General features: G+C 38.9%; 1 protein-coding gene across 6 annotated transcripts in view; it reads right to left on the bottom strand.

Annotated features, from left to right (window-relative positions):
• Window positions 1–13974, bottom strand: part of ccny (cyclin Y) — a 30799-nt gene that overhangs the window by 4796 nt on the left and 12029 nt on the right. Inside the window, exons 2-9 of one of the 6 annotated variants that reach the window (XM_083901979.1) lie at window positions 8958–9032; window positions 7456–7476; window positions 6246–6280; window positions 6076–6099; window positions 5407–5507; window positions 5169–5204; window positions 4491–4548; window positions 4101–4220 (exon numbers count right to left, since the gene is read on the bottom strand). In XM_083901979.1, coding sequence (XP_083758105.1) covers window positions 4101–4220; window positions 4491–4548; window positions 5169–5204; window positions 5407–5507; window positions 6076–6099; window positions 6246–6280; window positions 7456–7476; window positions 8958–9032 — 470 coding nt within the window. Of the gene's footprint in view, window positions 1–4100; window positions 4221–4490; window positions 4549–5168; window positions 5205–5406; window positions 5508–6075; window positions 6100–6241; window positions 6281–7455; window positions 7477–8957; window positions 9033–13974 lie in introns of all 6 variants that reach the window. The other 5 variants (XM_083901981.1, XM_083901980.1, XM_083901983.1 and 2 more) reach the window with 5 other exon arrangements.

Below are 13974 nucleotides of genomic sequence, written 5' to 3'. Positions count from 1 at the left end.
TTCTGACTAAGTAATTGTGAACATAGTGCATTATGTCTGACTAATCAGTATTGGAACAATAAAATGTTTTCCAATTAAATCAGACCACGAATATATTTCCAGATGTGATTGGCATCTTTAAAACCTCTGTTGCTTTATGTACATTTATAACATAGACTTAAGATTAGTAATTAAATTACACAATAAAAACCACATCAACTCTATTTCATTTTCATTAGCATGTTCTTGGATTATTTCTGTTTTTAGCTCTGTCTGCCTGTACATCCCTTTGCAGAGTCCGCTTACTGTTTAACTGTTTAGCATTCCCCTGCCGACTTCTCCTCCAGGTGAAAACCAAAATAACAAGCTGTCAAAGGATGATGAAATCTTCCCTTGAGCTCTTCATGAAATATCCATGTGGATCGAACACGTCCGCCTCACTGCTTCTCTCCCCCATCGCCGTCTCTATTTCTCTGTTGCAGCAGTCAGAATTCCCACAGAGCACAGATCACAGAGCCTACTCTGCCCACAGGTACGTGTTCATTACAAGTTGGAACACAGGCTCATGCTTTTGATCCAATGATGATCATTTTGTTAGGCTATGTTGCACACAGTGTTCTCCCACATCTTAAATCTTTTGGCAGTGGAAAGTGGTGATTCACTGCAGGGAGATTCATTCATGCGCCAATTACTTACTCACAGGTAAGGTTTTTTTCTCCAAAAAATAAATAAAATGCAGAAACACACGTCAATTTTGTTCTTTATTTCACATTTGAGTGTGTGTTTAGCAGTTTATTTTTTAATAATTCAGCAATACACAAGGATTTCCTCACCTAACATTAGATCCTATTCTGGAAGTGATGGTAATTTTAAGGATTAGATTTGTATTTACATTTTTTTAATTTTCCATGAATAATAAGCACTGCACTGAATAGTAATCTGAATTCAGACCATTCACAGGGGCTTAAAGGTTTGAAGTCTGACATCTGATTTGACAAGTCTAGGGAGAAAATTCAAGTTTGCAGAGACACTGTATTTTTTTATGGCAAAGAGGAGTATACTGCACATTCCTCTCTGTATAATTCAGTCTGAATCTGCACCGTGGCAGAACTGTCAGTGTTACGACTTTAAAACTTTAACAGAAACCGAGAAAACTGTTAGAAAGTGCAAAATGTTCATTACTACAAAGCTACTGGACCCTTGGACAAAAGGAGGGAGAGAGGAAAAAAGGAATGATACTGTAACAAAGAAATGAACAGCATTTCATCCTTTGCAGTTGTGTTTTTATTAGCCCACGAGCTTGGCTCTGGTGGCTAATTGGACAAGTCATGCTGGGCTGGGCTTCATGCCTGCAGGGCAATGCAAAGATATCTCATTGGTGGCCCATCTACTGCCAACAGACAGCTCATATGCACTCATGAAGAAGTAAAAACAAACACAGAAGAAAGCTTGCGTGAAATGAGAAGAGCCCACATACTGAGTGATATGAATGCAACTGCACAGAGAGACAACTTTACAAACAAACAGGTCGCCGATCACACCAAGGTGATTTCAAGTTGTGATTTCAGAGTAAATATCCTTGATTGGGTTTAATATGGCAAAGCTCAACATGAAATGTATCTTTTAATTCACCATGAGGCCAATTTCTGAAACAGATTACGTGTTTTATTAGATTAAAGCTGTAAAATCTAAATGTTTAATCGACAACGCCATACTTTTTTATACATTATTGTCCAATTTCAGGGCCTCAGAAATAATTGGACAATTGGCTAAAAAGCAGTTTCATGGCCATGTTGAATTTGCATTTGGTGACTTTTCACTGAAATGTTCAATATGAGGTCCAGAGATATGTCAATTCAAATGAAAAGAAGGTCATTAGGAGTGGCAAAATCAACAATATGGTACATTCGTAAAAAAAGGAATCCACTGGAAGAAACACCAAAAGACCTATAAGACCACGGAAGACAGGTAAAGTGGATGATCTGAAGGTGACAACAGAAAAAAGTCCAGCCAAGTCAAGAACACACTTAGGGAGGTAGGTGTGTCATTGTCAAAGTCTACAATTAAGAGATAGGCCTTCATGAATGTAAATACAGAGGGTTTACACCTTGTTGGCTGGATTAGAATTTGCTAGAGAATTCTCTGGACAGATGCAACAAACTTACCAGAATGATGGGAAGAGAAAAGTATGGAGAGGGAAAGGAGTGGTCATCAGTAAAACTGATAGGACGGCATTTCACATTACAGATGGATTATGACCCAAAACATACGACAAAAGCAACACGCGCTTTTGACGGTAATGAAATGTTTTTCAGTGACCAAGTCAGTCACCTGATCTCATGCTTTTCAATTACTGAACACTAAACGTATGGAAGAAAGACCTGCAAACCATCAGCCTGGCAAAGCATCGCCAGGGTGGAAACTCAGCATTTGGTGATGTCCATTGGTTCCAGACCTCAGGCTGTCACTGACTACAAAGTGTTCAACCAAGTATTACAAGAAGCCTTTAATTTATCATGATTTGAGTTTGTCCTATTTTTTCTGAGCCCCTGAAAATGGCGATAATGTCTAATAATGTTTATAATTCCTCAACAGTTAATGCAATATTTTGTTAAATCCCTCAAATTAAAGCTGAGAGTCCACACTTTAATCACGTCTCAATTCTTTCATTTCAAATTCATTGTGGTGGTGTACAGAGGCAACATGACAAAACGTGTGTCTTTGTCGATAAGTGAAAGGCAAGAAAATCACCAAAAGAGCAACACCAAAGGGTGTTCCACAATAACTGTGTTTACTGGATTAGATTAGATTTTACTGACTGATTTACACTATATGACAACTATATCAACAAGAACTTAAAGTTTGGCATTTGTGGTTTACTCCGATAACTGAGAAATCAATATGATCACACTGACCAAGCTCAACTTCAAATTTCAAACTAAAATTTCACGACTAACGAGACATAGATCCCTCACTAGGGCTGTTTCTACTCAGTATTGTTGTGTGTATATCTATATCTATATCTATATCTATATCTATACCCATAGATATAGATATAGATATAGATATAGATATATATCTATATCTATATATATATGTGTGTGTATATATATATATATATATATAAAGTTTGCTTTTTTAATTGTTATTGCAGTTCAAGAATTAAATTAATCACTTCAATAAACCATACTGGTCTAAAGTAGAGGAAACAAAATGAAATTGGGACTTTGTTTCTCTCTTTAAGATTGCTTAATCCATAGTCCAATCCAATGGCCCTATTCAGTTACTGATAGCATTCCTGGCATTACTCTGAGGGACAGGAGGAGGCCAGGCACGTGCCAGGCTGTGCTATGTGTCTTTCATATGTCTACAGGTGGTCATCAGCAAAAACTGTCGACAAGACAGAGACGGTCATAAACACAGATTGTCCTTGGAACAGCGTCCTGCCTTGTCTGACTCTGGACACAAATTCATATCCACCCACACAGTTGACATAGGAGTCCAGAAACAGAGCAACACAATACCAAGCCACTTGTGTTAACTTTGTACTTCCTTGTCTCTGGGGAGACGTGTGTCATCCAGAGCGTGGACAGAAATGTTTCTGAGCAGATGAGTAGGGTGTGAGAGACTATCATTTACCACTCACTGATAAAAGATACAAAACTAAGTATAGAATAATATATAGCAAAAATAAATTAAGCCTATTTCATTAATTAACATGTACTATATTATATGTATCTGGAAAGTAGCACAAAGCACACATGGACAAAATAAAGAGAAAGAGAGAGAGAGATTACTGAAGGCTGTATTCAAGTCCCATTCAGATGCTGGCTGCATGCACAGACCTACTTCACACAGCTGAGAAAGGAAATGTACAGATCAAACAAAACTTCTCACAGTGTGTGCGTCGTCAACAATCGCCGGGACACAACCTCCAGAGGAAAAAAGAGCATTTCATGTGACTCTGGACGACAAAAGAGACTCAGAAATAAGTAGAAGAAACAGAAAGAAGACAGTGCATGTCCCCAGAGAGGGATAAAAAAGGAGAGAGGCAGGAAGCAACACTCCCTCCTAGTGTGAACACTGGAACACACATACATACAGTATATATACATACTCACCAAAGTGACAATTGCACACTCAGCAGTGAGCTGTGCAGCGCTGAACAGCGTCCTGACGAAGCGGTAGATCTGCTTCTGCTCAGGGTCATGTTTGTCATAATCAGCAGGAATCTCAGACTTCTACAATGAAAAGAGGACACACGCAAATTAGTGAAAGCAGTATAACAAACCAAATTAATTCATCTGACTCTTTGCTACAATAGAAGCTGCCCGTTGAGTATTTTTGCTTTGAAATGTTTATGAATTAAATGCTGTGTTGTGAAGGGTTTAGAAAAGGAGCACGTTCTTGAAGATGGATTCTGCGTGAGATGGATTTTCCCACTATTTGATCAGTGATTATCCCAGGCAACCCTGTGGCATAAGAATGAAAGTCTTTATGTAAGGTCTTACTGTGAGCGGGTGCTGTTTCTCATCGAAAATGTCTAACAACATTCTGCCATCGTTATCTCTGAAAACACAAGCGGAGAGGAGGATTGTCAGAGTGCGAAAGAAACAATAAACAGGTGGTGTGAAACTTGGTTCATTTTAAAATACGAGTTGATGCTTTATTAGACATTGTCTGTTCAATCTCAAGCATTATTCTGAGAATTTAAAAAACTGGCCTAACAAGTAAATTCTGTAAATGAACAGTAAATACAGACTAGAGAAGAAGACTATTCTCATCCTAATCCTTTCTTCTTTTTTCTGTTTGGTTTGCTCGTTTTAACAAATCCTATTTACAAAAGGTGTACACAGCTACTAATGTGCATTAGTGCATTAGTTATAGAAATAAAACATGAGCTAAATGATAAAGCAGGTGGTGCTACACTTACCAACCTGCACAAAGACCCTAAATGCTGATGTCAAGAGTGAAATAAAATAAGACAAAATAGTAAAATCTCTCCTCTTATCACTCACGGTGACAGAATAAATCCATGAAGTTTTTTTATTTTTTATTTATTTCATGTCAAAATGTAGTCAAATGAAAGAATGTCTGTATGTGACTCCTATGCCACTTACATTATTCATACGACAAGAAAGTGGGTCATGCATGAGGCCCAAAAGATAGAATGAAAACACTCATCATACCTGTTCTTTATGTGGTAGTATATCGCCAGGGCTACACTGTAACAGACAAAAGATGACATGACAGTGCATTTTAAACTAAATCCAGCAAAAAAGTAACCATCTATAAGCTGAACTCATCATTACTGAAATCAAATCAATATTAAATCAGACAAGTTATTTCCCAAAAGAAGAGATATTTTGTCTCAGTGGGAACTCCCTGGTAAAAAGGAAAGAAGAACGGGAAATAATTTGACGTTACCATTTGATGGTGTATTTGAGGTTGGGCTGACTGACAGTGCTGTCATCGAGGAATATGGTGGAACACGAGCTGTATTTTCGTCTCACTGGGCCTGGATGGTGCTGGAGTTCACAAACAAACAGCGAACACACACACACACACATAAACACATCAATCTATGTTTCTGTGACACTCGGGGGGCTTAAACGCGCATGAGCAGCTAGAAAAGTGGGGCACCTATAAACCCACAAACTAATTATGTCTGTCATCCTTCAGCATCTCAGATGTTTGCATGCGGGAATGACATTTATGGAGCAGTTCATCTCAACCACTATTCACTGAAGAACCACTCTGTTCTCCTTGGATCTCTTAGCCCTGGACAATAATGGGATTTTTCCAGATTTTACTAATTATTAAATGAAAATTAATTTGCCAATTAAAAAAAAAAAAAAAAAGGGCAATTGGGTCATTGAATAAAATAAACAATGCTTTCTCTTTTTCATGATAAAATCTCTACTTATTTTAAGGATAGATGGGCAAAGACGAACCACAGCATAATGTGATGAAATGACTTCTATTGCACTTTACTGTGTGACTGAAGCTTTACATTGAATCTATAAATGGAGTCTGTGGAGTTTGTAGAGGGTGGGGCAATGGAAAATGTTTGAATGGTTATCCTCAGGACTGTACCTTGTTCTCCGAAATGTGTGTAAACTTGCAAAAAAAAATACAAGACATTATCGGCACAATTATGGTTTTCACAATTAAATGACTTCAACTGAATAACTAGATGGATTTTATTAAAATAAAATGATCAAATTAGCAGAATCAACTTTCACAGTGGCTTTCTTTTTACTTACATGGTTGATGTAAAGGCTCTTCCGCTTTTCTCGGACTGAAAAGAAAAGATGGAGGGACAGGGTTCAGAATAGAAGAAAGCAACTCCACATCAGTGCAGTACACTACACTGACAGACAGGGGGCAGCATTTACCCAAGACTTATAAGTTGCCAGGTTTTGACTGAACACTTTCTTTTTAATTATTCTACAGTACATGAAACAATAGCAAAGCAATTAAAGCGCCAAGCTCTCTTTGAATTTGTTTTCTCTCCTGTTACACTGGAATTTGATGTCTTGGGATAAAGGTGAACTAATTAATTAACCCATTCTTCATTTTGGTCAGCACGACTCCAATTTGTATAAATACAAATGCACTTTGTAGATTGAGCTCATGTATCTTTATTTTTTTTAATTCTGTTCATTTTAAATGTAACTTTAATGTTTAATGTGATGGTGATTCAGTTTTGTAGAACTAACTTCTCTGGGTGTGGTAGTGTAACTGTAACAAACGCGCACACGCATAAAGCTGCGTGTCAACCCAGCATCTATTTTTGTATCCCCCAGTGTGTATAAGTGTATATGTTTGCGGTTATGTAGGAAAACGCACAAAGGAAAAAAAAAAAAAGGGGAGGCAAAGCAAACTGGAGCAGTGACATTGTAAGCTGTCTAGCACCTCTTACCCTAGTTCTGTCTGTCTCTCACCTCTCTAAAACACATGAACACACAAACACACACCCATTGCCACGGTGCAGTTGTGACTGTGTGTGCTGCCTTCTAGCAAACAGCAGCAGACTCTTACATCATGAATACGGCTGCAGCCACAATACAGAAGACAGATTTCAGAATGGATTGGTAAAACTATATGAAAAATATCTCTAATTTAGTTTAGACATCAATGTGAACACTATTTGTCCACAATGTACTGTGCCAAATCAGTTTCATACTGTGTTAAATCACTGCTTATTTCATTCAACATTTCTACAGCAGTGCTGATGAGAGAAATAAGTGGTCATGTGACATGTCATGCAGCCGTATTCATAACCCTGGACCAACACGTACGTACACACAAACACACAAATATTAGCAGCTCAGCAGTGGAGGCAGATACCCTGCTAATGGATGACAATACAGATCAAAGTACGATAAAGCTTGAGACCACATGAAGTCAGTGTTTAGCCCAGACACAGAGAAAGCATCAGGCTAACTGCTCACTGAGACCACACGGGCTTACCTCTTCTGTGGGGCACAGCAACTGAAAAACAAAAGGCCAAGTCGTCTCTAGGTTTGCACAGACACAGATGTACAGTGGACTTGAGTGAAATTAAGAGTGTACAAAGCAGCCCATTGTGAGGGATCCTGCAGTGGCATTTACGCAATACATTGAGAAAATACGTCAGCAGACACTCACACTAAAGTCTGGTGAGGATAAAAAAAAAGAGAGCATGAGAGAATCAGCCCCTAATATGAGATCAATATATCAGCCTTCTGGCTACAAACCCGTCAGCTGAACAAGTTTTTCTTCAATGAGTGTATATTGGACAATATAAACCTTGTTGTCATCACAGTGAAGACTCAATTTATACTAAAAGGGATCAAAAACAACAACATCACACTTTTACGTTGCCAGTAGGCATAGCAGATACTGAACATCAGAGAGGACTTTTACAGGAGTATTCATGCAGACTTTATAAAGGACTGGGCTGGGGCAGCGGTGGCTCAGTTGGTAGAGCACCTGCCCCATATGCTGAGGCTGAGTCCTCGCTGCAGGCGACCCTGGTTCGAATCCCGCACCAAGCGGTCTTTCCTGCGTGTCATTCCCCCCATCTCTCTGCCTCCCGTTTCCTGTCACTCTATACTATGCTATCATTAAAAAAAAAAAGGCAAAAATGCCCAAAAAAAAAAAAAAAATATAATAAACAAATAAAGGACTGGGCTATACTACTTTTGTATCACACCTCATCTTTCCAGACATGGAAATCTGCATAATGTTGAGAATCAGTGTCAGTTGATAAAAACATATACGATCGACGGAAGAGTGATTTAACTGCTAAAATTGAAACACTTTTGAGAAGAGGTGCCCCGAATTAGCTAGTTTATGATGAATGTGATCAAAAGACAATAAAAATGCAATAAACCATCGGGACAGTGCATGTGCAACATCAATATTTAAAGGATGTTACATTATATGAGTTGAAAGCTCTGTGGAAGTGTAGTCAAGCAGTCTGACGTGCATAACAGTCCATAACTTTGCTTATGCATTCCCTCACAGATGAGGTCTTTGTTTACCATTTCATTATCACTGAATAGGACATGCATCATTCCACAGTGCTTTAAAGCTGCACATTCTCCACTCTCCAAGCCAACAGAACTGATGGGACACACACTGCTCCGAATCACTGCTGAATGCAGACTTCTCCTTACGGCCACCATCTTAGATTCTTACTTTTGATATGCGTTCTCTTTATTTTACAGAAGAAGCACAGAAAAGAACAACATGGGGCATTTCTTCACATGGCAAACCACAACACATGTGTTAGAAGATCATGTCTGAAAGGAAATCTGTTTGACTGATAGAGAAACACTTTTCAACCAGATCTACAATTACTGCTGTGGAGTGATGTCGCCCTCTTGGAACTTTCTCAGGGACTGTCCAAATGACTTTAACAATCATAGTGACAAAACTGTAAGAATGCATTAGCAGCACAAGAAGTGAAGATGCAGAACAGAACTCACCATCCGTTTGGGACTTGCTAAGGAAGATAGTGCTGGCCCGGGGATGATCTGAGGGATTATACTCCATGGGAAGATCTGGGAAAAAAATGAAATAAAACTTAAGTCTTGTGCAGTTTGTGCAAAATTTACTGTTAACTTGCTGGAAGAGAAGGAAACCGAGCTTGTTAATCTATGTTCAGCAGCTGACAACTGTGGCGGGGAGAGTTTTAACTAAAACATATCATGGCGTGGCACCTTTCATTCTGAGGTTACAAATGTGGGGTTGGTTTCAATGAACTGGGCTGAAAGGAAAAACAATCTGTCAGGAAACACTTTGCAACACTAGCTCTGTGTAAATGGCAGTTTGTAAATCAATGCACTAAACAAACGGGGCAGAAAGGTATAGATCTGTTTTAGATCACTATCTGCCCACACACACATTGCAGCTACGAATAATAACCCGTGGACCAGATGGTAGCTACTGCAACCAATCACACACACACACACTAAAGATCTTTGAGATACAGTATGACTAAGGTCATATGAGTTATGACTATCTTAATAAAGTGTTTTGATCGGTTTGTATTGGGACTGTCAATGGATATAAAACAAATATCTTCATTAATCGTATGACTGTACACAGCTAACTCACAATTATTCCTGTATTTTTATCTGTTCTAAGACATTTTCAAGTTTTAATGTTCTTATCAACATGATAATTATTTATACACATATGTTCAATATTGTTGATAGGTTTCCAAACAAGGTGTGTGTCCCTTTGGTAGGTGAAGGGTTTGAGAGAGCAGTGCCATCACAATTACCTTCTGAATAAACTGTGTCTGTTGTACAAATGTTAAGTCTGTTGCGTAGCATTTCCTTCCTCATTAGTTTGAGTAAAGCACACTCTGTTGGATGTGAAAGGGTCAGCATGTGGAATAGCCAAAGTGAAAGTAGCTTCAGAATCGTGCATCATTTGAAATTCGACGGCGTTTCCGTCTTTAGAAATTCATTATCACAGAACGTGCATACAATAATGGTGTCGCCCTAAAATACATCTTTAACACATTATTACATTGATTTTTAAAGTACAAGTGCATAGTATATAGTATGCCTTCTTACCAATATGCACTTCATTACACTACATACAGTTTTGCTTAAAACAACAGTTTTCTCATAAAAATATCAAATTATTGCCAATTTTCCGGTTTGCTTAATGGTAAACATACAGTTGCACAGCTAAAACAGCTTTGAATTCACATAAACTCCACTGCCCTGGTGGATCATCGCGACCTGTAACCTTCCATCACTAGTAGCACTGCTCCCTTCTTCGTCGGTGTTGCAGTTGCACTTGTACTCTTTTTTTTTCTAGAGTGTAAAGTGTTTTCTAACATGGTCATTACTTCATTCACCTAAATCTGCAGCCTGCAGACATGGCATTCATACTGTATGTGTGAATATAGAGAGCCTTAGTGTTTGCACAGTGCAGTGGTATTATACAAGCAAGACAAGAAGCAACATTTTATGGCGCCAGGTCAGTCAATTTAATATCCTGAATGCCGTCTTTCAAAACGTTTGTTTACATGAGATTATGATATCTCTCCTGTCAGGAATCTCAGTACAACCAAGAACAACGATACACAAATTTAATCAAAGAACCATGAGTGTAAAGACTGAAAAACCCTGACAGGTGACCCCATCTGTGGCTGTCTTGTATCTTAGATGTTGTCATTGAAACAACAACACACTAGCAAACTAATGGAGTGGACGAGACACACAGGCTGATTTGACACAAAGAGGGCGAGAGAGCATAATATCAACTTGTGACTTCTGTGATGTGACTGACATGGAGGAGAGAAACCAGAGGAGGTGATAGAGGCAAATGGAAATGAGCAGAGAAGTAAAGGAAACATGAAAAGAAAAGTGAAGATAAGAGGCAAAGATTAGGGAGAATGTGAGGGTGGAGCAGGGTCTCTCTGTGCACTAGACTAGAGGTTACACATGTGAGCCACTGCTTTTGTGTCCAAACTCTTTTGAACTACTATATTTTTGTGTTGGCGAGCCACTTGAAGAGCATCAAAGGACACTAGCACACACAAAAAGGTCACAAATACAAGCATGATGTGGGAGGAAGTGATATATGGTGGAAAACGTGTGGGAACAAGCAAATAGTAGTGAAGGAGAACGGTGGGTTAATGATGTTGTCAAGTCAGTGCGCTCACAACCTAGACCATACATTTAAATATATTGATGTATTCTTTTGGTTTGCTGGTTGAAGCTAAGCAGGATATAAGAATATAAGTAGCCACCACAGGGGGATTCTACTGGTTGCAAAAACAACTGGTTTGAATGGAAGTTGAGAGGAAAATGAGCTTCTCACTTGATTTATAATGTCAGTAAACATTTGCCTGAGGAGTTAATAGTCTCAGGTTTTCTTCATGTTGTCAATTTTTGCAAATGTTCGCATTTAGAGGAATATAGATGATTAAATATGGTAACTATAAGTGGACAACAGTGTGATTGACAGCTAGTATCATTCAATAGATGTCTGGTTGCAGAACCTCAACATTTGGCTCCGGTCAAATCTTGGCTCACACAAACATCTGAAACACATTAACCACTGAAAGTGGTTAATGTGTTTTGAATGTGTGATGAAAATTGTGCTTTGTGTTCTATGAAATTTCTACTTCACAAATAGACTGAATGAGTATCCTTGCTTTCATAATCCCTGATGATGTAATGTTTTCTTAAAAGACAGGAAGCTGACTGACTGTCCACAGACTCGGTGTGTGTCCCTCACCACGGCCGGGTGTCATTGACCTCAGCTGCGGCTCCACCCTCCCCAGCTCTCTCTCCCTTTCTCAAACCTTTGGTAGATGCAAGCACTCAGCTTCCTGTATTTCAGGAAGCAGAAAGGAAACAGAGCAAGGGGGTGGTGATTACACATTGTTAGGGAGGGAGGCAAAACAAAGACGGGAGGGAATAGGTCAGTGTGAGGATTTAAGACAGACGTGTACAAACTTCCACCACTTCCTACAGAAACCCCAACAAAAGATGCCAATAATGTAGAAAGATGAATGACAACACCTAAATACTATAATGGCCAAAATGAATTGTTTCGCTTTTTCTGCTCCATTGTTTTCTACTGATAAATGAACACACTAATCCCTGTTTCCCTCTTGCAAGCTGCAGACCCATTCAAACGTATAATTTCAAGCAATAAAAACTGTATATTGTATTGTCAGCAACTGCACAATCACTTTATTAGAGCTGTAGACTCTCACTGGTCACAACCAAAGGTTAATAAAAACAACAAATTGTTTTTGTACAGTCTGTGGTGATATATTTTTTTATCAAAGTAAGAATATTTTGGCTTTTTTTCTTTAATGATACTAAATGAGGGAGGGTAATAGGAGAATTTGCAATAAAGTGTCAAGACAGCCAGAGGTCACAAACTGCTGCTCAAGCTGTATGTAGCGAGGGCTGCAAGGATTATTCAATGAATCAATTATTAATCAATTACTAAATGAATCATCAACTATTTTAATAATCGATTAATTAGTTGGATTAAATTGTTCTTTTCAATAATCAATGAAAGCTTTCTGATTTTTCAGCTTCTTAAATGTGAATATTTTCTGGTTTCTCAAAACTGAATCATTTTGGTTCGTGGGCAAAACAACATGAACATCATCATTCCCAGGTTTGAGAAACATGGATCAACATTTGTCAACATGAAGTACTCCATTTAACAAGAAAATAATTCACAGATTAATCAAGTATCAAACTAACTGTTAGTTACAGCCCTGTATGTGGCCATACGAGTTGCACCCCAAGTTTATGTCTTTGAGGCCACATTAAAAGTGGGAATCTGTATGACATTCACACATGGATTCATTTCACTGGATTTCTTTACCTAATTACTTTTTTTGTAATTTATTTAAAGGAATAAAACGCATCAATGGTAGTTGTGTTCATTAATTTTCAGCTACACGGCACTTTGAAATTTTTGAATCAAAACAGATAAATCAGTTGTTATTGTTTCTAGTCAACTACTGTGTATCCAGGTGGGTTACTGGAATCTGTATAGGACAGAACCAATGTTTAAATTGCCTTACTACAACAAAAAAGTGGCACCAATGTCTCATTTAATCCACACAAACTTTGAACCATGCACCTCAACCAGCTGAAACCATCTCAGAGGACTGATGCCCTTTCTAATGCTGTTAGTTACATTGTTAGCAGGAATATCTGTATTTGTGTGGTTAGCGGTTAGCTGGCACTTTGTCTGGCTGCCCTCAGAATCTGTCATGAGGGATGCAGCTTCAGCTTCCACATCAGCCCAGACAGGAAAAGGCTGATTTTTGGCTGCCCTGTTGAGGTGTCACAGGCTGGGGAGGGAGGGTGAGTTGGGGGTGGACGGAGGTCCAGATGGCACAGCATGGCACCGCCCTGCTGTCAACAGCATGCTATCAAACAATCCGCCCACATGGTTAAGATAAGAAGCATGCAGTAGATCTTGTGAGTGCTTGAGAAAAAGCACAAGATGCAGTTTGTGGTTTAAAATAGATACATTTAAAGGAATGCTGCGTTGCATTACGTCAGACTGTTGAGTCTGCTTGCAAATGTTTTTTTACTGGGAAGTCAGAGGCATGGGGCAAAGCGCAGCTGCTCTCTCTTAGTACGAGGATTTACCTTGAACAATTTAAGCTCTTGCCCCATTTGGCCAGTGTTTGGCTCTGTCTTGATCTCTCCTTGAATCTCATCCATGGTACTTCTGGTATAAATCGGTTTCTCGAGTGCAGCTGTGAGCTGCGAGGCAACACAGTTTTCACCTGACTTATCACAACCTCCTCACTACATGATCTTGTGAGCTGGAGCTGATAACAGTTCTGCATACGCTTGTGAGTGTGTGCCTCAAAATAGGAGACAGGATTACAGTGAGAAGTCAAACACAGAGGATGTGGATTTGGATGTGAAGATAGTCATGAACCATGACTTCAATTCAATACAATTCAACCTTTATTCTCATTCTTCCATTTGT

Source organism: Microchirus variegatus (genome assembly GCF_963457635.1).
Source record: "Microchirus variegatus genome assembly, chromosome: 15".
NCBI lineage: Eukaryota > Metazoa > Chordata > Actinopteri > Pleuronectiformes > Soleidae > Microchirus > Microchirus variegatus.
Note: the sequence above shows the minus strand (reverse complement) of the source record. Positions and strands in the feature narration are given on the sequence as shown.